The sequence below is a fragment of the Chiloscyllium plagiosum genome, unplaced genomic scaffold (genome assembly GCF_037043375.1).
Source record: "Chiloscyllium plagiosum isolate Xiang-an unplaced genomic scaffold, Cpla_swu_hap1 HiC_scaffold_50, whole genome shotgun sequence".
Lineage (NCBI taxonomy): Eukaryota > Metazoa > Chordata > Chondrichthyes > Orectolobiformes > Hemiscylliidae > Chiloscyllium > Chiloscyllium plagiosum.
The window spans coordinates 46,486,853-46,512,995 of record NW_028270188.1 but is presented as its reverse complement, the minus strand read 5'-3'; the positions used below and the strand labels follow the sequence as shown (position 1 = coordinate 46,512,995).

Sequence of the window (26,143 nt, the reverse complement as noted above, 5' to 3'; positions counted from 1 at the left end):
TGGTGGGGAGGAGGGTGTGATGGTGGGGGAGGAGGGGGTAATGGTGGGGAGGAGGGTGTGATGGTGGGGGAGGAGGGGGTAATGGTGGGGGAGGAGGGGGTAATGGTGGGGAGGAGGGTGTGATGGTGGGGAGGAGGGGGTGATGGTGGGGGAGGAGGGGGTAATGGTGGGGGAGGAGGGTGTGATGGTGGGGGAGGAGGGGGTAATGGTGGGGGAGGAGGGTGTGATGGTGGGGGAGGAGGGGGTAATGGTGGGGTGGAGGGTGTGATGGTGGGGGAGGAGGGGGTAATGGTGGGGAGGAGGGTGTGATGGTGGGGAGGAGGGGGTGATGGTGGGGGAGGAGGGGGTAATGGTGGGGAGGAGGGTGTGATGGTGGGGGAGGAGGGGGTAATGGTGGGGAGGAGGGGGTAATGGTGGGGGAGGAGGGTGTGATTGTGGGGGAGGAGGGGGTAATGGTGGGGAGGAGGGGGTGATGGTGGGGGTGGAGGGTGTGATGGTGGGGGAGGAGGGGGTAATGGTGGGGAGGAGGGTGTGATGGTGGGGAGGAGGGGGTAATGGTGGGGAGGAGGGTGTAATGGTGGGGGAGGAGGGGGTGATGGTGGGGGAGGAGGGGGGTGATGGTGGGGGGAGGGGGGTGATGGTGGGGAGGAGGGGGTAATGGTGGGGAGGAGGGTGTGATGGTGGGGGAGGAGGGGGTAATGGTGGGGTGGAGGGGGTGATGGTGGGGAGGAGGGGGTAATGGTGGGGAGGAGGGTGTGATGGTGGGGGATGAGGGGGTAATGGTGGGGTGGAGGGGGTGATGGTGGGGAGGAGGGGGTAATGGTGGGGAGGAGGGTGTGATGGTGGGGAGGAGGGGGTAATGGTGGGGAGGAGGGTGTGATGGTGGGGGAGGAGGGGGTAATGGTGGGGTGGAGGGTGTGATGGTGGGGGAGGAGGGGGTAATGGTGGGGAGGAGGGTGTGATGGTGGGGAGGAGGGGGTGATGGTGGGGGAGGAGGGGGTAATGGTGGGGAGGAGGGTGTAATGGTGGGGGAGGAGGGGGTGATGGTGGGGGAGGAGGGGGTAATGGTGGGGGAGGAGGGGGTAATGGTGGGGAGGAGGGTGTGATGGTGGGGGAGGAGGGGGGTAATGGTGGTGAGGAGGGGGTGATGGTGGGGGAGGAGGGGGTAATGGTGGGGAGGAGGGGGTAATGGTGGGGAGGAGGGGGTAATGGTGGGGGAGGAGGGGGTGATGGTGGGGAGGAGGGGGTAATGGTGGGGAGGAGGGGGTGATGGTGGGGGAGGAGGGGGTAATGGTGGGGAGGAGGGGGGTAATGGTGGGGAGGAGGGGGTAATGGTGGGGGAGGAGGGGGTGATGGTGGGTGAGGAGGGGGTGATGGTGGGGGAGGAGGGGGTGATGGTGGGGGAGGAGGGGGTAATGGTGGGGAGGAGGGGGTAATGGTGGGGAGGAGGGGGTAATGGTGGGGGAGGAGGGGGTGATGGTGGGGAGGAGGGGGTAATGGTGGGGAGGAGGGGGTAATGGTGGGGAGGAGGGGGTAATGGTGGGGGAGGAGGGGGTGATGGTGGGGGAGGAGGGGGTAATGGTGGGGAGGAGGGGGTGATGGTGGGGAGGAGGGGGTAATGGTGGGGAGGAGGGGGTGATGGTGGGGAGGAGGGGGTAATGGTGGGGGAGGAGGGGGTGATGGTGGGGGAGGAGGGGGTAATGGTGGGGAGGAGGGGGTGATGGTGGGGGAGGAGGGGGTAATGGTGGGGGAGGAGGGGGTGATGGTGGGGAGGAGGGGGTAATGGTGGGGAGGAGGGGGTGATGGTGGGGGAGGAGGGGGTAATGGTGGGGAGGAGGGGGTAATGGTGGGGGAGGAGGGGGTGATGGTGGGGGAGGAGGGGGTAATGGTGGGGAGGAGGGGGTGATGGTGGGGGAGGAGGGGGTGATGGTGGGGGAGGAGGGGGTGATGGTGGGGGAGGAGGGGGTAATGGTGGGGAGGAGGGGGTAATGGTGGGGGAGGAGGGGGGTGATGGTGGGGGAGGAGGGGGTGATGGTGGGGGAAGAGGGGGTAATGGTGGGGAGGAGGGTGTGATGGTGGGGGAGGAGGGGGTAATGGTGGGGGAGGAGGGGGTGATGGTGGGGGAGGAGGGGGTAATGGTGGGGGAGGAGGGGGTAATGGTGGGGAGGAGGGGGGTAATGGTGGGGGAGGAGGGGGTGATGGTGGGGGAGGAGGGGGGTAATGGTGGGGAGGAGGGGGTGATGGTGGGGGAGGAGGGGGTGATGGTGGGGGAGGAGGGGGTAATGGTGGGGAGGAGGGGGTAATGGTGGGGAGGAGGGGGGTGATGGTGGGGGAGGAGGGGGTGATGGTGGGGGAAGAGGGGGTAATGGTGGGGAGGAGGGTGTGATGGTGGGGGAGGAGGGGGTAATGGTGGGGGAGGAGGGGGTGATGGTGGGGGAGGAGGGGGGTAATGGTGGGGAGGAGGGGGTGATGGTGGGGGAGGAGGGTGTGATGGTGGGGGAGGAGGGGGGTGATGGTGGGGGAGGAGGGGGTGATGGTGGGGGAGGAGGGGGTGATGGTGGGGGAGGAGGGGGTGATGGTGGGGGGAGGAGGGGTTGATGGTGGGGGAGGAGGGGGTGATGGTGGGGGAGGAGGGGGTGATGGTGGGGGAGGAGGGGGTAATGGTGGGGAGGAGGGGGTAATGGTGGGGAGGAGGGGGTGATGGTGGGGGAGGAGGGGGTGATGGTGGGGGAGGAGGGGGTAATGGTGGGGAGGAGGGGGTAATGGTGGGGAGGAGGGGGGTGATGGTGGGGGAGGAGGGGGTAATGGTGGGGGAGGAGGGGGTAATGGTGGGGGAGGAGGGGGTGATGGTGGGGAGGAGGGGGTGATGGTGGGGGGGGAGGGGTGATGGTGGGGAGGAGGGGGTGATGGTGGGGGAGGAGGGGGTAATGGTGTGGAGGAGGGGGTGATGGTGGGGGAGGAGGGGGTGATGGTGGGGAGGAGGGGGTGATGGTGGGGGAGGAGGGGGTGATGGTGGGGGAGGAGGGGGTAATGGTGGGGGAGGAGGGGGTAATGGTGTGGAGGAGGGGGTGATGGTGGGGGAGGAGGGGGTAATGGTGGGGGAGGAGGGGGTAATGGTGGGGGAGGAGGGGGTAATGGTGGGGGAGGAGGGGGTAATGGTGTGGAGGAGGGGGTAATGGTGGGGGAGGAGGGGGTAATGGTGGGGGAGGAGGGGGTAATGGTGGGGGAGGACGGGGTAATGGTGTGGAGGAGGGGGTAATGGTGGGGGAGGAGGGGGTAATGGTGTGGAGGAGGGGGTAATGGTGGGGGAGGAGGGGGTAATGGTGGGGGAGGAGGGGGTAATGGTGGGGGAGGACGGGGTAATGGTGTGGAGGAGGGGGTGATGGTGGGGGAGGAGGGGGTAATGGTGTGGAGGAGGGGGTAATGGTGGGGGAGGAGGGGGTAATGGTGGGGAGGAGGGGGTAATGGTGGGGGAGGAGGGTGTGATTGTGGGGAGGAGGGGGTAATGGTGGGGAGGAGGGGGTGATGGTGGGGGAGGAGGGGGTAATGGTGGGGGAGGAGGGGGTAATGGTGGGGGAGGAGGGTGTAATGGTGGGGGAGGAGGGGGTAATGGTGGGGAGGAGGGGGTGATGGTGGGGGAGGAGGGGGTAATGGTGGGGGAGGAGGGGGTAATGGTGGGGGAGGAGGGGGTAATGGTGGGGGAGGAGGGGGTAATGGTGGGGTGGAGGGGGTGATGGTGTGGAGGAGGGGGTAATGGTGGGGGAGGAGGGGGTAATGGTGGGGGAGGAGGGGGTAATGGTGGGGGAGGAGGGTGTAATGGTGGGGGAGGAGGGGGTGATGGTGGGGAGGAGGGGGTGATGGTGGGGGAGGAGGGGGTGATGGTGGGGAGGAGGTGGTAATGGTGGGGAGGAGGGGGTGATGGTGGGGAGGAGGTGGTAATGGTGGGGAGGAGGGGGGTGATGGTGGGGAGGAGGGGGTGATGGTGGGGAGGAGGTGGTAATGGTGGGGAGGAGGGGGGTGATGGTGGGGAGGAGGGGGTGATGGTGGGGGAGGAGGGGGTGATGGTGGGGAGGAGGGGGTGATGGTGGGGAGGAGGTGGTAATGGTGGGGAGGAGGGGGGTGATGGTGGGGGAGGAGGGGGTGATGGTGGGGGAGGAGGGGGTGATGGTGGGGGAGGAGGGGGTAATGGTGAGGGAGGAGGGGGTGATGGTGGGGGAGGAGGGGGTAATGGTGAGGGAGGAGGGGGTGATGGTGGGGGAGGAGGGGGTAATGGTGGGGAGGAGGGGGTGTTGGTGGGGAGGAGGGGGTGATGGTGGGGGAGGAGGGGGTGATGGTGGGGGAGGAGGGGGTAATGGTGAGGGAGGAGGTGGTAATGGTGGGGAGGAGGGGGGTGATGGTGGGGAGGAGGGGGTGATGGTGGGGAGGAGGGGGGTGATGGTGGGGAGGAGGGGGTGATGGTGGGGGAGTAGGGGGTGATGGTGGGGGAGGAGGGGGTAATGGTGAGGGAGGAGGGGGTGATGGTGGGGGAGGAGGGGGTAATGGTGAGGGAGGAGGGGGTGATGGTGGGGGAGGAGGGGGGTAATGGTGGGGAGGAGGGGGTGATGGTGGGGGAGGAGGGGGGTAATGGTGGGGGAGGAGGGGTGATGGTGGGGGAGGAGGGGGTAATGGTGGGGGAGGAGGGGGTGATGGTGGGGGAGGAGGGGGTGATGGTGGGGGAGGAGGGGGTGATGGTGGGGGAGGAGGGGGTAATGGTGAGGGAGGAGGGGGTGATGGTGGGGGAGGAGGGGGTAATGGTGGGCGAGGAGGGGGAAATGGTGAGGGAGGAGCGGGTGATGGTGGGGGAGGAGGGGGTAATGGTGGGGAGGAGGGGGTGATGGTGGGGGAGGAGGGGGTAATGGTGGGGGAGGAGGGGGTAATGGTGGGGAGGAGGGGGTAATGGTGGGGGAGGAGGGGGTGATGGTGGGGGAGGAGGGGGTAATGGTGGGGAGGAGGGGGTGATGGTGGGGGAGGAGGGGGTGATGGTGGGGAGGAGGGGGTGATGGTGGGGGAGGAGGGTGTGATGGTGGGGGAGGAGGGGGTAATGGTGGGGAGGAGGGTGTGATGGTGGGGAGGAGGGGGTGATGGTGGGGAGGAGGGTGTGATGGTGGGGGGAGGAGGGTGTGATGGTGGGGGTGGAGGGGGTGATGGTGGGGAGGAGGGGGTAATGGTGGGGAGGAGGGTGTGATGGTGGGGAGGAGGGTGTGATGGTGGGGAGGAGGGGGGTGATGGTGGGGAGGAGGGTGTGATGGTGGGGGAGGAGGGGGTAATGGTGGGGAGGAGGGTGTGATGGTGGGGAGGAGGGGGTAATGGTGGGGGAGGAGGGGGTGATGGTGGGGGAGGAGGGGGTAATGGTGGGGAGGAGGGTGTGATGGTGGGGAGGAGGGGGTAATGGTGGGGAGGAGGGTGTGATGGTGGGGGAGGAGGGGGTAATGGTGGGGAGGAGGGTGTGATGGTGGGGGAGGAGGGGGGTAATGGTGAGGGAGGAGGGGGTAATGGTGGGGGAGGAGGGGGTGATGGTGGGGGAGGAGGGGGTGATGGTGGGGGAGGAGGGGGTAATGGTGGGGAGGAGGGGGTAATGGTGGGGAGGAGGGGGTAATGGTGGGGGAGAGGGGGTAATGGTGGGGGAGGAGGGGGTAATGGTGGGGGAGGAGGGGGTGATGGTGGGGGAGGAGGGGGTGATGGTGGGGGAGGAGGGGGTAATGGTGGGGAGGAGGGGGGTAATGGTGGGGAGGAGGGGGGTAATGGTGGGGAGGAGGGGGTGATGGTGGGGGAGGAGGGGGTGATGGTGGGGGAGGAGGGGGTGATGGTGGGGGAGGAGGGGGTAATGGTGGGGAGGAGGGGGGTAATGGTGGGGAGGAGGGGGTGATGGTGGGGGAGGAGGGGGTGATGGTGGGGGAGGAGGGGGGTAATGGTGGGGAGGAGGGGGTAATGGTGGGGAGGAGGGGGTAATGGTGGGGGAGGAGGGGGTGATGGTGGGGAGGAGGGGGTAATGGTGGGGAGGAGGGGGTGATGGTGGGGAGGAGGGGGTAATGGTGGGGAGGAGGGGGTAATGGTGGGGGAGGAGGGGGGTGATGGTGGGGAGGAGGGGGTGATGGTGAGGGAGGAGGGGGTAATGGTGGGGGAGGAGGGTGTGATGGTGGGGGAGGAGGGGGTGATGGTGGGGAGGAGGGTGTGATGGTGGGGAGGAGGGGGTGATGGTGGGGGAGGAGGGGGTAATGGTGGGGGAGGAGGGGGTGATGGTGGGGGAGGAGGGGGTAATGGTGGGGAGGAGGGGGTAATGGTGGGGGAAGAGGGGGTAATGGTGGGGAGGAGGGGGTGATGGTGGGGAGGAGGGGGTGATGGTGGGGGAGGAGGGGGTAATGGTGGGGGAGGAGGGGGTGATGGTGGGGGAGGAGGGGGTAATGGTGGGGGAGGAGGGTGTGATGGTGGGGGAGGAGGGGGTGATGGTGGGGAGGAGGGTGTGATGGTGGGGAGGAGGGGGTGATGGTGGGGGAGGAGGGGGTAATGGTGGGGGAGGAGGGGGTAATGGTGGGGAGGAGGGGGTAATGGTGGGGGAAGAGGGGGTAATGGTGGGGGAGGAGGGGGTGATGGTGGGGAGGAGGGGGTGATGGTGGGGGAGGAGGGGGTAATGGTGGGGGAGGAGGGGGTGATGGTGGGGGAGGAGGGGGTAATGGTGGGGGAGGAGGGGGTGATGGTGGGGAGGAGGGGGTAATGGTGGGGGAGGAGGGGGTGATGGTGGGGGAGGAGGGGGTAATGGTGGGGGAGGAGGGGGTGATGGTGGGGAGGAGGGGGTAATGGTGGGGGAGGAGGGGGTGATGGTGGGGAGGAGGGGGTGATGGTGGGGGAGGAGGGGGTAATGGTGGGGGAGGAGGGGGTGATGGTGGGCAGGAGGGGGTAATGGTGGGGGAGGAGGGGGTAATGGTGGGGGAGGAGGGGGTAATGGTGGGGGAGGAGGGTGTGATTGTGGGGAGGAGGGGGTAATGGTGGGGAGGAGGGGGGTGATGGTGGGGGAGGAGGGTGTGATTGTGGGGGAGGAGGGGGTAATGGTGGGGTGGAGGGGGTGATGGTGGGGAGGAGGGGGTAATGGTGGGGGAGGAGGGGGTAATGGTGGGGGAGGAGGGGGTAATGGTGGGGGAGGAGGGTGTAATGGTGGGGGAGGAGGGGGTGATGGTGGGCAGGAGGGGGTAATGGTGGGGGAGGAGGGGGTAATGGTGGGGGAGGAGGGGGTAATGGTGGGGGAGGAGGGGGTAATGGTGGGGAGGAGGGGGTGATGGTGGGGAGGAGGGGGTAATGGTGGGGGAGGAGGGGGTAATGGTGGGGGAGGAGGGTGTAATGGTGGGGGAGGAGGGGGTGATGGTGGGCAGGAGGGGGTAATGGTGGGGGAGGAGGGGGTAATGGTGGGGGAGGAGGGGGTAATGGTGGGGGAGGAGGGGGTAATGGTGGGGAGGAGGGGGTGATGGTGGTGGTCACTCGGGGAGTAGCAGTGACCTGTGTGTGTGTCGCCCTCGCTGTGTGTGTGTGTGTGTGTGGAAGGTTGGAACTGGGGTGAGGGGTAGCGTGGTGCTGTCCTAACAGCTGCACTTGTTTATGCCCGTTTACAGTTCCTCACTAACTCGGACGTTTTCTGTTCTTTGAGTGTGGTTATTCTCCAGCCTGCCATCATTGGCTATGCACTGGTAACATGGCTTGCTACTGACCCTGTCAGCAACGGGTGACAGCCTTAGAAAGAGCTTATTCATCAGCTGAAAGAACATAACAAGCACCCAAAACATTTTACACAAAGCCCTCTTCTCAGTCACACGTCCACACTGGTGATAAAAATAGGACTGCCACTTCATGTGTTGATGCTGTGATTCTGTTCATAATTGGCCTCGTGTCACCCTTCAACTTCCCTGATCAACTGGTTATTTTTCTCAATTTGATGCTCGATAAAGTGAGGCATTTTAATTTTGGAGATTAGATCATTTTGAGCATTCTTGTCAGAATCAAGCAGTCCCCTAGTTACAGATTAAAGTCCCTCTCTGCTGTCCCCATCATAACAGCAATTGATTTAGGAACACCCAGAGGCCATTCAGCCCCTCAGGCTGACACTACCATGCGGGTATGATCTTAGTTAAAAATCACACAGCACCAGGTTATAGTCCAACAGGTTTATTTGGAAGTGCAGGAGCAGAGTGGCGTAGCGGAAGTGTGCTGGGCTCGTAGCCCAGAAGTCGATGGGTCGTAACCGTCCTCCGCTGTTGCGCAATGTCTCCTTAAGCAGCTTCTTCAGGGCGGCACGGTGGCACAGTGGTTAGCACTGCTGCCTCACAGCACTAGAGACCCGGGTTCAATTCCCGCCTCAGGCGACTGACTGTGTGGAGTTTGCACATTCTCCCCGTGTCTGCGAGGGTTTCCTCCGGGTGCTCCGGTTTCCTCCCACAGTCCAAAGATGTGCAGGGTCAGGTGAACTGGCCATGCTAAATTGCCTGTAGTGTTAGGTAAGGGTAAATGTAGGGGTATGGGTGGGTTGCGCTTCGGCGGGTCGGTGTGGACTTGTTGGGCCGAAGGGCCTGTTTCCACACTGTAATGTAATGTAATCTAATCTAATCTAAAATCTAATCACTAGCTTTCGGACCGCTGCCCCTTCATCAGGTGGTTGTGGAGAATAAGATTGTAAGACACAGAATTTACAGCAAAAGTTTACAGTGTGATGTAACTGCAATTGTATATTGAAAAATACCTTGATTGTTTGTTAAGTCTCTCATCTTTTAGAATGACCATGTTGGGGTTTCAGTTCTTTTATATGTAAATTTTTACAAGTTACATTCTCAAGTGCACTTTAACAATTGGTGTCATGTCGGCCCAAATAAGGTGTTGAAAGTATGATCTTAGGAGATCTGACTCTACATGTTCCCCTTCCCAAATTCCCTTCACCCCCCTTGTTAGTTAAGAATCTAGCTATCCCTGCCTTTAAAATATGTAATGACTCAGCCTCCGCTGTCCTTTGGGGAATAGATTTTTAGGGATAATAGTTCACAGTAAAAAAGCATTGTCATCAACTCCACTTTTACATTTAAACTGGGTCCAGGAGTTGGGGTCCATTTCACAAGGACCAACATCCTTTCACCATCCACCCTGTTAACTGAGGTCAACTCCCTTTCAACACTCCCAAGGACAAGTACAGCACAGGGTTACATCCAGTGTAAAGCTCTCTCTACTCTTAAACTGAAAGGGAATCTCTCCCCGCTGTTTTCAACTGAAAGTAAATCTGTCTCCGCATTGTCTTAGAGCAAATGCTCCCAGGACAGGGACAGCACGGGGTTAGATGGACCAAAGGGTCTGTTTCCGTGCTGACATTTCTATGACTCTATAGCTCTCTCTACACTGTCCCCCATCAAACACTCCCAGGACAGGGACAGCACGGGGTTAGATGCAGAGTAAAGCTCCCTCTACACTGTCCCCATCGAACACTCCCAGGACAGGGGCAGCACAGGGTTAGATATAGAGTAAAGCTCCCTCTACATTGTCCTCCATCAAACACTCCCAGGACAGGGGCAGCACGGGGTTAGATACAGAGTAAAGCTCTCTCTACACTGCCCCCCATCAAACACTCCCGGGGCAGGTAGAGCATGGGTCACTGGAATGGGTGTCAGTATGTTCCTGAAGTTCTGAACTGAACTGAGCTTTGTGATGACTGCAGTAGTTTTGTTGACTCGACAGTTTGTTTGTTCAGCTCTGAGGCCTTCAGTCCAGAACGTGGTGGGCGAGAAGGAGCTACAAAAGTTATGGTCGTTGTGACAGATGGAGAATCTCACGATGGCGTGGAGCTTCGTGACGCACTTGCTGAGTGTGAGAAGCGTAACATCAGTCGCTATGCCATTGCAGTAAGTGATTTGCAATTAAACAGCCAACAACCGGGTCGTACAGGGGACAGGCTGTATTGCAAGTGAGATTCCTCACACTCGGTCTCATTGTTTATACATCCTCATCCTCTTTTCTCCCTCCCACTCCAGGGTTAGCTGGTTTCCCCTATAGGCATTGCCTAACCATTCCGTATACAAGTGAGTTCCACATTCTGATCCCTCTTTTGGGTGACACAGTGCACCTAAGTTCCCCACTGGGATGCTTTCGTGGGTATTTCATATTTTACAGACCCTCAGTTTGGTCTCTCCTCAGGTGCCCAGAGCTGCTCTACATCCACCTGCATCTTCGTGTAGAGCGGCTCTGAGTTTGAACCCTTTCACCATTTTACAAATTGTTGGAAAAATGGAGAAAATTGTCACCAGTTTAGAGAAGGGCAGAGGTATTAACCAGGCAGGCAAACATGAGGACTGCTGATGCTGGAAACCAGAGTTTAGATCAGAGTGGTGCTGGAAAAGCACAGCAGTTCAGGCAGCATCCGAGGAGCAGGAAGATCGATGCTTTGGGCAAAAGCCCTTCATCAGGAATGAAAGCAGGGAGCCTTCAGGGTGGAGAGATCAGTGGGAAGGGGGGTGGTGCTGGGGAGAAGGTAGCAAAGAGTACAATAGGTGAATGGGGGTGGGGATGGAGGTAATAGGTCAGAGAGGAGGGTGGAGCAGATAGGTGGGAAGGGAGGTTGGCAGGTCGGACAGGTCATGGGGACGGTGCTGAGCTGGAAGGTTGGAACTGGGGTAAGGTGGGGTGGGAGGGGAGATGAGGAAACTGGTGAAGTCCACATTGATGCCCTGGGGTTGAGGTGTTCCGAGGCGGAAGATTAGATATTAATCAGCATGGTTACTTAGCTGGTTGGTTGCATTTTGCTTTGCATTTGGCAATGCTCCTGAGAGAGTGGCTCAGTGGTTAACACTGCTGCCTCACTGCTCCAGGGACCCGAGTTCGATTCCAGCCTCAGGCAACTGACTGTGTGGAGCTCACACATTCTCTCTGTGTCTGCGTGGGTTTCCTCCCACAGTCCAAATCTGTGCAGCTTTGGGTGGATTGGCCATGTTAAATTGCCCCGTAGTGTCCAGGGATGTACATGGGAAATACAGTGTTAGTGGGATAGGAGGGGGTGGGGCTGAAAGGCCTGCTTCCACACTGTATGGATTCTGTGGCCCACATGCATGTCACTGTGTAACCCAAGGTTCCTCTTGCAGGTTCTGGGTCATTACATCCGGAGACGCAAAGACACAGAGACCTTTATAAAGGAGATCAAATTTATCGCCAGTGACCCTGACGAGAAACATTTCTTCAATGTAAGCGATGAGGCAGCACTAAACGATATCGTAGATGCTTTGGGAGACAGGATATTTGGGTTAGAAGGTAATGGCCATATGCTATATATGTTAAAATTATTTAACCTTTCAAACTAACACCCCAAATACTTTCAATCATTTCATCCTGCTGCGTGCTGACAGTGTGACCCAGGGTTCTAGCTGGGAAAGGTTTCTGAGTGACAGTGTTAGAAGCTGGATTCACATCAGTAAAGATACAGAGTCAAACGTGTAGTGCTGGAAAAGCACAGCAGGTCAGGCAGCATCCGAGGAGCAGGGGAATCACCGTTTCAGGCATACGCTCTTCACTGAAACATCGATTCTCCTGCTCCTTGGATGCTGCCTGACCGGCTGTGCTTTTCCAACACCACACTCTCAACTCTGATCTCCAGAATCTGCAGTCGTCACTTTCTCCACATCAGTAAAGATACAGTCAGTAACACAGGGCCCTGGGGGGTGAGGGGTTGCTGAGTGACAGTGTGAGGGAGCTGGATTAACATCAGTAGGGATACAGTCAGTAACACAGGGCCCTGGGGGGGAGAGGGGTTACTGAGTGACAGTGTGAGGGAGTTGGATTAACATCGGTAAAGATACAGTCAGTAACACAGGGAGCTGGGGGGAGAGGGATTGCTGAGTGACAGTGTGAGGGAGCTGGATTAACATCGGTAAAGATACAGTCAGTAACACAGGGCACTGGGGGGAGAGGGGTTGCTGAGTGACAGTGTGAGGGAGCTGGATTAACATCGGTAAAGATACAGTCAGTAACACAGGGAGCTGGGGGGAGTGGGGTTGCTGAGTGACAGTGTGAGGGAGCTGAATTAACATCAGTAAAGATACAGTCAGTAACACAGGGTGCTGGGGGGGAGAGGGGTTGCTGAGTGACAGTGTGAGGGAGCTGGATTAACATCAGTAGGGATACAGTCAGTAACACAGGGTGCTGGGGGGAGAGAGGTTGCTGAGTGACAATGTGAGGGAGCTGGAGTAACATCGGTAAAGATACAGTCAGTAACACAGGGCACTGGGGGGGAGGGGGGTTACTTAGTGACAGTGTAAGGGAGGTGGATTAACATCAGTAAAGATACAGTCAGTAATAGAGGGCGCGGGGGGGGCGGGGGGAGAGGGGTTACTTAGTGACAGTGTGAGGGAGCTGGATTAACATCAGTAAAGATACAGTCAGTAACACAGGGTGCTGGAGGGGAGAGGGGTTACTTAGTGACAGTGTAAGGGAGGTGGATTAACATCAGTAAAGATACAGTCAGTAATAGAGGGCGCGGGGGGGGCGGGGGGAGAGGGGTTACTGAGTGACAGTGTGAGGGAGCTGGATTAACATCAGTAAAGATACAGTCAGTAACACAGGGTGCTGGAGGGGAGAGGGGTTACTTAGTGACAGTGTGAGGGAGCTGGATTAACATCAGTAAAGATACAGTCAGTAACACAGGGTGCTGGAGGGGAGAGGGGTTACTTAGTGACAGTGTGAGGGAGCTGGATTAACATCGGTAGAGATACAGTCAGTAACAGAGGGCACGGGGGGGGAGAGGGGTTACTTAGTGACAGTGTGAGGGAGCTGGATTAACATCAGTACAGATACAGTCAGTAACAGAGGGCACGGGGGGGGGAGAGGGGTAACTTAGTGACAGTGTGAGGGAGCTGGATTAACATCAATAGAGATACAGTCAGTAACACAGGATGCTGGAGGGGAGAGGGGTTGCTGAGTGACAGTGTGAGGGAGCTGGATTAACATCAGTAGAGATACAGTCAGTAACACAGGGTGCTGGAGGGGAGAGGGGTTACTTAGTGACAGTGTAAGGGAGGTGGATTAACATCAGTAAAGATACAGTCAGTAATAGAGGGCGCGGGGGGGGCTGGGGGAGAGGGGTTACTGAGTGACAGTGTGAGGGAGCTGGATTAACATCAGTAAAGATACAGTCAGTAACACAGGGTGCTGGAGGGGAGAGGGGTTACTTAGTGACAGTGTGAGGGAGCTGGATTAACATCAGTAAAGATACAGTCAGTAACACAGGGTGCTGGAGGGGAGAGGGGTTACTTAGTGACAGTGTGAGGGAGCTGGAGTAACATCGGTAAAGATACAGTCAGTAACACAGGGCACTGGGGGGGAGGGGGTTACTGAGGGACAGTGTGAGGGAGCTGGATTAACATCAGTAAAGATACAGTCAGTAACACAGGGTGCTGGAGGGGAGAGGGGTTACTTAGTGACAGTGTAAGGGAGGTGGATTAACATCAGTAAAGATACAGTCAGTAATAGAGGGCGCGGGGGGGGCGGGGGGAGAGGGGTTACTGAGTGACAGTGTGAGGGAGCTGGATTAACATCAGTAGAGATACAGTCAGTAACACAGGGTGCTGGAGGGGAGAGGGGTTACTTAGTGACAGTGTGAGGGAGCTGGATTAACATCGGTAGAGATACAGTCAGTAACAGAGGGCACGGGGGGGGAGAGGGGTTACTTAGTGACAGTGTGAGGGAGCTGGATTAACATCAATAGAGATACAGTCAGTAACACAGGATGCTGGAGGGGAGAGGGGTTACTTAGTGACAGTGTGAGGGAGCTGGATTAACATCAGTAGAGATACAGTCAGTAACACAGGGTGCTGGCGGGGAGAGGGGTTGCTGAGTGATAGTGTGAGGGAGCTGGATTAACATCAGTAGAGATACAGTCAGTAACACAGGGTGCTGGGGGGAGAGGGGTTACCGAGTGACAGCGTGAGGGAGCTGGATTAACATCAATAGAGATACAGTCAGTAACACAGGGCTATGGGAGAAAGGGTTTGAATTAACCCCCTAAAACAAATGTTGGTATTTGCAGATTTACCTGAATTTATCTAGTTTGACTCAGATTGGATGCACGTCTGTTTGTTGCTGATTATGTCTGACCCCTCTGTTTCTCTCTCAAATCTATCCAGGAACAATTCAGCAAAATGAAAGCTCGTTTGAGCTGGAAATGTCACAGGCAGGATTTTCAGCCCATGTTCTGGAGGTAAGCAATGAGTTTGACGTCTGCGATAGCCGTTGTATTGGTGATGAGAAGGAACAGGAGATATTCCCCAATTCCAAACTGTTCCAGTACAGTTACAACACTTGCATCTACTCGAAAATATGGAAGATTGCCCAGGTATGTCCTGTACATAACAAGTGGGACAAATCCAACCCGACCAATTACTGCCCCATTAATCTCCTGTTCATCATCAGTAAAGTGATGGAAAGTTTCATTAACAGTGCTGTGAAGCAGCACCCACTCAGTTATGCCCAGTTTGGGTTCTGCTAGGCCCACTCAGCTCCTGATCTCACTACAGCCTTGGTTCAAACATGGACAAAAGAGCTGAATTCCAGAGGTGGGGGGGGGGGGGGGGGAGTGACAGCCCTTGACATCCAGGCTGCATTCAACAGAATGTAGCATCAAGGAGCCCGGGCAAAACTGGAATCGGTGGGTACTGGGGGCAAGGTCTGCACTGGTTGAAGTCATACCTACCACATAGGTAGATGGTTGTGGTTATTGGAGATCTGTCATCTCAGCTCCAGGATATCTCTGCAGGAGTTCCTCAGGGGAGTGCCCTAGGCCCAACCATCTTCAGCTGCTTCATCAATGACCTTCCCTACATCATAAGGTGAGAAGTTTGAAAGTTTGCCAATGATTGCACCATGTTCAGCACCGTTCACGATTCCTCAGACACCAAAGCAATCCACATTCAAATGCAACAAGGTCCGGACAATATTTAGATTTGGGCTGACAAGTGGCAAGTAACATTCCTACCATACAATGTCAGGCTATGACCATCACCAATAAGAGACAATCTAACAACTCCCCATGAACATTCAATGGTGTTACCATCACTGAATTCAACCCCCACCCCCCCACCTCCCAAAACAACATTCATGGGGTTATCAATGACAAGAAACTCAACTGGACTCACTACATAAACATAGTGGTCACAAGAGCAGGTCAGAGGCTGGAATACTGAGTAACTCACCTTCTGAGTCCCCAAAGCCTGTCCACCATCTACAAGGCACAAGTCAGGGGTGTGAGGGAATACTCCCCACTTGCCCTGGATGAGTGCAGCCCCAACAACACTCAAGAAGCACAACACCATCCAGGTCAGAGCAACCCACTTGTTTGGCCCCACATCCAGAAGCATCCGCTCCCTCCACCTCCAACGCTCAGTAGCAGCAGTGTGTACTGTCTACAAGATGCACTGCAGCAATTCACCAGAAATCCTCATACAGCACCTTCCAAACCCAAGACCACTTCCATCTAGAAGGGCGAGGGTAGCAGATATATGGAAACACCACCACCCTCAAGTTCCTTTCCAAGCCAGTTCCCCATCCTGACTTGGGAATATATCGCTGTTTCTTCCCTGTTGCTGGATTAAAACCCTGGGATTCCCTCTCCATAAGAGTATTGTGGGTCAACCCACAGCAGGTTGATTGCAGTGGGTCAAGAAGGCAGCTCATCCCCATCTTCTCAAGGGGCAACTAGAGTCAAGCAGTAAATGCTGGGCCCCACCCAGTGACACCCACATCCCAGAAAATGAATGAAAACTAAAAATATAACAAAAAATTCTACTCCTGCCAGTGAGTGAGGGACAACTTGTACCGGGTCAAAGCTACAAACCAGTGAAGGAATGAACTTGAAGACCCCTGGGTTAGGAGTGAATGTTTGGAGTTATTTACTCCAGAGGGCTGTGAATGCTCAGTTGCTGATTGGATGTTTTGTGGGACTTGGGAACTGAAAGACATTGAGTTGGGCAGAAATGTTGGCGATTAGACTAGATGTTATTGAATGGCATAGCAAGCTGAAGGGACTTAGTGAGCCAGTCCCGATCCTTGTTCCTATGTCCTTGTGTTCCATATTACTATGCTTATCTATTTGTTTAAAGTTGGGATGTAGGGAATGAAGAGGGAGGGGTAGAATTAATCAGAAAGTCCCTCTCTTCATTGCCAGTGAAGGTGAACTATGTAGGTAGGCAGGATCAGAGAATGAGTTCCCCAACAATTAAAGCGATGGAGTCTGATACAGTCATCCAGTTCAGCTTCACTCACTTCTACTGCTAGCTAAGGCCATAAGATGTGGGGCGGTCCAACCAAGTGAAAGCTCATTGGAGCTGGAAATATCTTGGGCAGGAATTTCAGTGCGTGTTCATGTTCAATGAGATCAAGGTCGATCTAATATCCCCAACTCAACTCTCATGCCTTTCCCTCATAATTACTTGGTTCCCTTCCTGATGAAGAACCTGTCTATTTCAGCCTTGAATATGGTTAGCATCCCAGCTTTGGCAGTACCTTTTCATAATATATCCCACAGACTCACTACGTGCTGACAGGAAAACAAATCTACCTTATCTCTGTTGTAATTGGGTGACCCCTCATTCTGATGGATCCCCTCTGGTTCTAGATTCTTCCAGAAGGGGGAACAACCTCTCCACATCTACCCTGTCAATCTGCTAAGAATCTTGCATGTTTCAATAAAGTCCCCTGTCTTTCTTCTACATTCCAATAAGTACAGGCCCAACATATCCAACCTCTGCTCGTAAGAAAATCCCTCTATTCCCAGGATCAACCTGGTAAACTTCCAATGCTTGTATAAGGAGGCCAAACACCGTTTCACAATGTTCTAGGTACAGCTTAAACAGCGCCTTTTATAGTTTTAACAAGACTTCCCTATTTTTATACTCCATTCCATTTGAAATAAAAGTTAACATTTCACTTGTCTTCTCAATGACCCGGTGAACTTGGATGTTAGATTTTTGTAATGAACCACTTGGGAATGTGTGCTTATTCTTGAACTCAACTATTCCTGAGATTGCCACTGATGTGAATGATTTAATCAAAGTACACACAATTCCTTTATTTACCTGTCTGGTGGTATCTAATTAACAACAAAAAAACACTGACCAGGTTCCTCTACTCGCAATTACTGCAAACAAAGATAAAGTATCATCTTGGCATTACTTACAAAGCGGTGAAGGAGGCAAAAACTTATTACCTTCAGTCTGTGCCAGGGCTATTTGACCATAACGGCTGATGGGAGCCCCAGGATTTTGGCATTACAGGTATCTTGGAGCTGTGGGTTAAACAGGGATCTGGGTTTAACAGAAATCTGGGTTTAACGGGGATCTGGGATTAGATTAGATTCCCTACAGTATGGAAACAGGCCTTTCAGCCCAAGAAGTCCACACCGACCCTCTGAACAGTAACCCACCCAGACCCATTCCCCTACCCCAGACATTGGTTCAGCCGCATTTAGAATACTGTGTACAGTTCTGGTCGCCACATTACCAAAAGAATGTGGACGCTTTGGAGAGGGTGCAGAGAAGGTTTACGAGGATGTTGCCTGGTATAGAAGGTGCTAGCTATGAAGAAAGGTTGAGTAGGTTAGATTTATTTTCATTAGAAAAAAGGAGATTGTGGGGGGACCTGATTGAGGTTTATAAAATCATGAAGGGTAGAGACAGGGTGGATAGAGACAAGCTTTTTCCCAGGGTGAAGGATTCAATAACGAGAGGTCACACTTTCAAAGTGAGAGGTGGGAAGTTTAAGGGGGATACACGCGGCTAGTACTTCACACAGAGGGTGGTGGGCGTTTGGAACACGTTGCCAGCAGAGGTGGTAGAGGCAGACACGGTAGATTCATTTAAGATGCATCTGGATAAATACATGAGTAGGTGGGGAGTAGAGGGATACAGATGTTTAGGAATTGACCGACAGGTTTAGACAGTACATTTGGATCAGCTCAGGCTTGGAGGGCCGAAGGGCCTGTTCCTGGGCTGTAAATTTTCTTTGTTCTTTGTTCCTATATTTACCCCTGACTAAAGCACCTAACACTATGGGCAATTTAGCTTTGGCCAATTCATCTAACCTGCACATATTTGGATTGTGGGATGAAACTGGAGCAAACCCACACAGACACGGGGAGAACATGCAAACTCCACACAGTCGCCCAAGGCAGGAATCGAACCTGGGTCTCTGGCACTGTGAGGTAGCAATGCTAACCACTGAGACACTGTGCCGCCCCAACAGACAGCCCATCAGAGATCTGGGTTTAACAGGGATCAGGAATTAATGGGGATCTGGGATTAACAGGGATCTGGGTTTAATGGGGATCTGGGTTTAACAAAGATCTGGGTTTAACGGGGATCTGGGTTTAACCAATATCTGGGTTTAACAGAGATCTGGGTTGAACAGGGATCTGGAATTAACGGGGAACTGGGATAAACAGGGATGTGTGTTTAATGGGGATCTAGGTTTACAGGGTCAGAAATTAATAGGGATCTGGGATTAACGGTGATCTGGATTTAATAGGGATCTGGAATTAACAGGGATCTGGTTTTAACAGGAATCTGGGTTTAATAGGGATCTGGAATTAACAGGGATCTGGGATTAATGGGGATCCGAGTTTAATGGGAATCTGGGATTAACAGGGATCCGGGTTTAATGGGAATCTGGGTTTAATGGGGATCTGGGTTTAATGGGAATCTGGGTTTAATGGGGATCTGGGTTTAATGGGGGTCTGGGTTTAACAGAGATCTGGGTTTAATGGGGATCTGGGTTTAATGGGGGTCTGGGTTTAACAGGGATCTGGGTTTAACAGGGATCTGGGTTTAACAGGGATCTGGGTTTAACAGGGATCTGGGTTTAATGGGGATCTGGGTTTAATGGGAATATGGGATTAACAGGGATCTGGGATTAACATGGATCTGGGATTAACAGGGATCTGGGTTTATGGGGATCTGGGTTTAATGGGAATCTGGGATTAACAGGAATCTGGGTTTAATGGGGATCAGGGTTTAATGGGGATCTGGGATTAACAGGGATCTGGGTTTATGGGGATCTGGGTTTAATGGGAATCTGGGTTTAACATGGATCTGGCTTTAATGGGGATCAGGGATTAATGGGAATCTGAGTTTATTGGGAATCTGGGATTAACAGGGATTCGGGTTTAATGGGAATATGGGTTTAATGGGGGTCTGGGTTTAACAGGGATCAGGGTTTAATGGGAATCTGGGTTTAATGGGGGTCTGGGTTTAACAGGGATCTGGGATTAACAGGGATCTGGGTTTAACGGGGATCTGGGTTTATGGGGATCTGGGTTTAATGGGGATCTGGGATTAACAGGGATCTGGGTTTAACAGGGATCTGGGATTATGGGGATCTGGGTTTAATGGGGGTCTGGTATTAACAGGGATCTGGGTTTAATGGGAATCTGGGTTTAATGGGGATCTGGGTTTATGGGGATCTGGGATTAACAGGGATCTGGGTTTATGGGGATCTGGGTTTAATGGGAATCTGGGATTAACAGGGATCTGGGTTTAACAGGGATCTGGGTTTATGGGGATCTGGGTTTATGGGGATCTGGGTTTAATGGTGGTCTGGGTTTAATGGGAATCTGGGTTTAATGGGAATCTGGGTTTAATAAAGATCTGGGAGTAATGGGGATTTTTGTTTAACTGAGATCTGGGTTCAATGGGAATCTGGTTTTAACAGGGATCTGGGTCTAATGGGGATCAGGGATTAATGGGGAATGGAATTAATGGGGCTCTGGGATTATTGGGGAACTGGGATTAATGGGAATCTGGGTTTAATGGATCTGGGTTTAACGGGGATCTGGGATTAACAGGGATCTGGGTTTAACAGGGATCTGGGTTTATGGGGATCTGGGTTTAATGGGGGTCTGAGTTTAACAGGGATCTGGGTTTAACAGGGATCTGGGTTTAATGGGGATCTGGGTTTAATGGGAATCTGGGTTTAACAGGGATCTGGGAGTAATGGGGATTTTTGTTTAACTGAGATCTGGGTTCAATGGGAATCTGGTTTTAACAGGGATCTGGGTCTAATGGGGATCAGGGATTAATGGGTAATGGAATTAATGGGGAACTGGGTTTATTGGGGAACTGGGATTAACGGGAATCTGAGTTTAATGGATCTGGGTTTAACGGGAATCTGGGTTTAACAGGGATCTGGGTTTAATGGGGATCTGGGATTAACGGGAATTTGGGTTTAACAGGGATCTGGGTTTAACAGGGATCGGGGATTAACAGGGATCTGGGTTTAATGGGGATCTGGGATTAACGGGAATCTGGGTTTAACAGGGATCTGGGTTTAACAGGGATCGGGGATTAACAGGGATCTGGGTTTAATGGGGATCTGGGATTAACGGGAATCTGAGTTTAACAGGGATCTGGGTTTAACAGGGATCGGGGATTAACAGGGATCTGGGATTAACGGGGATCTGGGTTTAACAGGGATCTGGGATTAACGGGAATGTGGGTTTAACAGGGATCTGGGTTTAATGGGGATCTGGGATTAACGGGAATCTGGGTTTAACAGGGATCTGGGTTTAACAGGGATCTGGGTTTAATGGGGATTTGGGATTAACGGAGATCTGAGTTTAACACTGCATGCTGTTGAGTTGGGAGCACAGGGAGCATAGCTGCGATCAACTGGGATAGCATTTGGAGCTCAGGGATGCGAGCTAGGATAGACCGGGATAGAGTTGGGGTACAGCGAGGTGAGCTGGGATAGACCGGGATAGAGTTGGGGTACAGCGAGGCGAGCTGGGATAGACCGGGACAGAGTTGGGGTACAGCGAGGGGAGCTGGGATAGACCGGGATAGAGTTGGGGTACAGCGAGGTGAGCTGGGATAGACCGGGATAGAGTTGGGGTACAGCGAGGCGAGCTGTGATAGACCGGGATAGAGTTGGGGTACAGCGAGGTGAGCTGGGATAGACCGGGATAGAGTTGGGGTACAGCGAGGTGAGCTGGGATAGACCGGGATAGAGTTGGGGTACAGCGAGGCGAGCTGGGATAGACCGGGATAGAGTTGGAGTATAGCGAGGCGAGCTGGGATAGACTGGGATAGATTTGGGGTACAGCGAGGTGAGCTGGGATAGACCGGGATAGAGTTCGGGTACAGCGAGGCGAGCTGGGATAGACCGGGATAGAGTTGGGGTACAGCGAGGTGAGCTGGGATAGACCGGGATAGAGTTGGGGTACAGCGAGGCGAGCTGGGATAGACTGGGATAGAGTTGGGGTACAGCGAGGGGACCTGGGATAGACCGGGATAGAGTTGGGGTACAGCGAGGTGAGCTGGGATAGACCAGGATAGATTTGGGGTACAGCGGGTCGAGCTGGGATAGACCGGGATAGATTTGGGGTATAGCGAGGTGAGTCGGGATAGACCGGGATAGAGTTGGAGTACAGAGAGGGGAGCTGGGATAGACCGGGATAGTGTTGGGGTACAGTGAGGCGAGCTGGGATTGACCAGGATAGAGTTGGGGTACAGCGAGGTGAGCTGGGATAGACTGGGATAGATTTGGGGTACAGCGAGGTGAGTCGGGATAGACCGGGATAGAGTTGGAGTACAGAGAGGGGAGCTGGGATAGACCGGGATAGTGTTGGGGTACAGTGAGGCGAGCTGGGATGGACCAGGATAGAGTTGGGGTACAGCGAGGTGAGCTGGGATAGACTGGGATAGAGTTGGGGTACAGCAAGGTGAGCTGAGATAGACCGGGATAGAGTTGGGGTACAGCGAGGTGAGCTGGGATAGACCGGTATAGAGTTGGGGTACAGCGAGGTGAGCTGGGATAGACCAGGATAGAGTTGGGGTACAGCGAGGTGAGCTGGGATGGACCAGGATAGAGTTGGGGTACAGCGAGGTGAGCTGGGATAGACCAGGATAGAGTTGGAGTACAGCGAGGTGAGCTGGGATGGACCAGGATAGAGTTGGAGTGGGTGAAAGGCGTGCCTGAAATATAGATGTCCCTTTTTTGAATCTGCGGCTTTGTTGTTAAATTTCCAACATTCTTTCAACCTGCAGCCTCCAAAATAAACATGGTCTCTTAAAAATACAATACCATTCAAATTCAGAGTTCCGGTCTCTATCAGACTGCTTCATATTGAGAGTTCCACTTGCAGTGTTCAGACTGGGAATTGGCTGGGTTACAGTTTCTCTACACTGGTACCTGCAGGAAGCTGTGCTAACCTCTAACCTGTTTAAAATTCAGTCGAAACCACTCTTACTTTGGGGTGATTCCCGCTTAGCTGCACTTCCAGAGCCATCAGGGATAAAAATAGAAAGATCAGGTCCCTTTGATTATAACGTTGTTAAATTCAGCTCTGATAACATTTTAATTTGGATCAAAGTAAGGCTGAATCAGCTGTTTGATCGATTTAAATATCTGAGGATACCATGGTGTACTGGGAGGGGGCAGGGGGACGGGGGTGGTACCTTTTGTAATGCTTTCTCCAGCTTTCAGCCTCTCTGTGTAGCACTCCCTCCTGGAGTAAAGGTTCTCCAGGTACAGACCACCCCCACCACCAACTTTGCCCCCCGCCCCACCTCCACCAACCAGCTCACATGGAAGTCCGCTGTCTGCGTGTGAGCCGAGAGTAAGTTTTGTTTCACAGTAGCCTCAGCCGACACCCACACTGTCTCGAGCAGGCAGGGGACAGGGATAATGAACAGGAAAACTGTTTTTTCCACTCTGTAGCCCAAGGGTACTGAGACTGTTTGAAATGTCCCTGGCAGATGTTTTTAAATGCGTCTGTATTAGCAGAGAGTGGTGAGTTCACTAAACCTGATTGGCCTTGGCTGAACAGTTGTTCCAAACCATCAGCTAACATTTCGTTTTGCTGCTGTACTCTACCTCCTCACTGTGCCCTGTTTATCCATCACCCCTGTGACTACTGACCTACATTGACTCTCAGACCAGCCAATCCTCCAATGTCAAGTTCTTCTGTTTAAACAGGTACATGGCCCTGATTTTCCCTATCACCTGCCAAGCCTCGCCCAGAGTCCCTCCTGTTCTGGCCGCTTGAGTGTCCACTCTCCTTTGGTATCACCGTTGGTGACTGTTTCTTTGCTGTGTGCCCTAAACCCTGGGATTCTCTCCATAAGCATCTCCACCACCACTCCTTTGTCACAACGCTCCTTAAAGGCCACTCTTTGATCAGGTTTTGTGTTGTCCTTCTCGATATCCTCTTCAGCCCAGTGTGTGTTCTGGTCTGACTGCACACCTCGAAGGGTTAGGGAATAGGGTGAGGAGATGTTTTGTGGTGAATTGTAGTTGGAAATAAAAGTTATTGTCACCCCTCAGTGCTGGCTTCGACATGCCAGAGATGAGGAAATGCAGTGTTTTCAGGAATGCTTGATATTTGTGATGACTGCAAAGGAAATAGAAAACATACTTGGAAGAGAAAGGAACTTGTACAAAACCTTTCCCTGTCAGTCAGTGGCTGGAGCATTGAGACCAATTCTGGACCCAACTTTCTTAAGGGATTGAAGTTCTCACATGGAGCATTGACCAGATAATCCCTGCAGTGTGGAAGCAGGCCATTCAGCCCATTGAGTCCACACCGACCCTCCAAACAGCATCCCACCCAGACCTGCCCTATCCCTGTAACCCTGCAATTCCCATGGTTAATCCACCTAGCCTGCATATCCCTGCACTCTATGGGCAAGTTAGCATGGCCAATCCACCCTAACCTGCACATCTTTAGACTGTGGGAGGAAACTGGAGCAAACCCACGCAGGTTTATGGGGAGAATGTGTAAGCTCCACACAGGCAGTCTCTGTGAGGCAGCAGTGCTAACCATTGAGCCACTCAGACGGTAGCATAGACGAGGAACTTGGTTTGAAACGAGGTGGGGTTACTCCTCCTCGAGCAGAGAATGTTAAGGTGAGATTTGGTAGAGGTGTTCAGAATGCTGCAGGGAGTTAATGTAAAGGGCAGAAGGGTCAATCAGCAAAGGAGGAAGCTTCTACACAAAAGGGCAAGAGAACTCTGACTGTCATGAGGGAATTGTTTTAATTACAACTGAAGAATAATGATGATCTGGAATGCAGTTTCCCAAAGGGCAGACACAGATTCAATAGTTACATCCAAAATTACAATCAGATAAAGAATTGAAAACAAAACTCACTGGTTGGGCCACAGGAAATTGGGCAGATCTTTCAATGAGCCGATAGGGCACATTGCACCAAAGATGTTGGAATTCTACGAATGGACTGGTGGTCTGTAAATTCTGCCTTTACTGTGAAAGCTCAGTTATCCTGCTCACAGTCACAGAGGACAGTTACTTTTGTAATTCAGCTTCTGTTCACTTTGATAGAATCTGTGTGGGAGCAGTGTTTGAGAGTTGGATGCTGATCTCAGGCTGTGGATTTTATTAGTAAAATCTACGTGTTAATAGATGTCATTACACAGCTTCGGAGCAGATAGGACTGAGAACCTGTGCATCCTCATCAGAGGGAGTGACATTACCACTGTACCACAAGGGAGCCTGAGAGTCAGCTTCAGGTTTCTGTAAATAGCACTGAAGGGCAGGATCGCCACCTGCAGGGACACTGCAGCTGCTCCCTTTTTCAGAATCGCGACGTGGAGATGCTGGTATTGGACTGGCGTGGACAAAGTTAAACATCACACAATGCCAGGTTATAGTCCAACAGGTTTATTTGTACGCACTAGATTTTGGAGCACCGCTCCTTCACCAAGTAAGGAGCAGCGCTCTGAAAGCTAGTGCCTCCAAATAAACCTGTTGGACTATAACCTGGCGTTGTGTGATTTTTAACTTTTTCAGAATCAAACAGGAATCTGTGATATCCCACAGGTTAGAGCCTTTCATTGATTTCCGCAGACATTCTTACTACTCAGTTATATCCATCTGTCTCCTGAATCCATTTACACTGCCCACTGTAGTGAAGTTTCAGCTGATTTACCCCATGAAACTGTTATCCTTTGAAAAGATAGAAGGACGATTTGTAGCTATATTGCATCTTTCAGAAATAGATCATATTGCAAAATGGTTCATAGACATTAAATACATGAACTGCCATAACATAGGAAGTGTAGAAGGCAATTTCATCAGAGCAACCTTCAACAAAGAACAACATAAAAATGATCAGATAATCTGACTTTTTTAATGATGCCATTTGTTGGATAAATATTATCCAAGGTGCTGGGGCCAACTCCGCTATCCTCCTTTAACATTGTGCTGAAGGATCTGTTTCAGATGCTCTATTGAACAGATATCTGTCATCACCACGACCTCAGCACTGACCCTCCGACAGGGCCCACTCCCTCAGCACTGACCCTCCGACAGTGCCCACTCCCTCAGCACTGACCCTCCGACAGTGCCCACTCCCTCAGCACTGACCCTCCGACAGTGCCCACTCCCTCAGCACTGACCCTCCGACAGTGCCCACTCCCTCAGCACTGACCCTCCGACAGTGCCCACTTCCTCAGCAATGACCCTCCGACAGTGCTGCACTCCCTCAGCACTGACCCTCTGACAGTGCGGCACTCCCTCAGCACTGACCCTCCGACAGTGCGAAACTCCCTCAGCACTGACCCTCCGACAGTGCCCACTCCCTCAGCACTGACCCTCCGACAGTGCCCACTCCCTCAGCACTGACCCTCCGACAGTGCGGCACTCCCTCAGCACTGACCCTCCGACAGTGCGGCACTCCTTCAGCACTGACCCTCCGACAGTGCCCACTCCCTCAGCACTGACCCTCCGACAGTGCCCACTCCCTCAGCACTGACCCTCCGACAGTGCCCACTCCCTCAGCACTGACCCTCCGACAGTGCGGCACTCCCTCAGCACTGACCCTCCGACAGTGCGGCACTCCCTCAGCACTGACCCTCCGACAGTGCGGCACTCCCTCAGCACTGACCCTCCAACAGTGCCCACTCCCTCAGCACTGACCCTCCGACAGTGCGACACTCCCTCAGCACTGACCCTCCGACAGTGCGGCGCTCCCTCGGCACTGACCCTCCGACAGTGCGGCGCTCCCTCAGCGCTGACCCTCCGACAGTGCCAACACCCTCAGCACTGACCCTCCGACAGTGCCCACTCCCTCAGCGCTGACCCTCCGACAGT

General features: G+C 54.0%; 1 protein-coding gene across 1 annotated transcript in view; it reads left to right on the top strand.

The window, feature by feature from the left end:
* LOC122544732 (integrin alpha-10-like) overlaps nt 1-26,143 on the top strand; it is a 143,030-nt gene that overhangs the window by 2,705 nt on the left and 114,182 nt on the right. Inside the window, exons 2-4 of the mRNA XM_087985099.1 lie at nt 9,742-9,905; nt 11,139-11,304; nt 14,172-14,245. Of these exons, the coding sequence (XP_087841225.1) occupies nt 9,742-9,905; nt 11,139-11,304; nt 14,172-14,245 (404 nt within the window). The remainder of the gene's footprint in view (nt 1-9,741; nt 9,906-11,138; nt 11,305-14,171; nt 14,246-26,143) is intronic.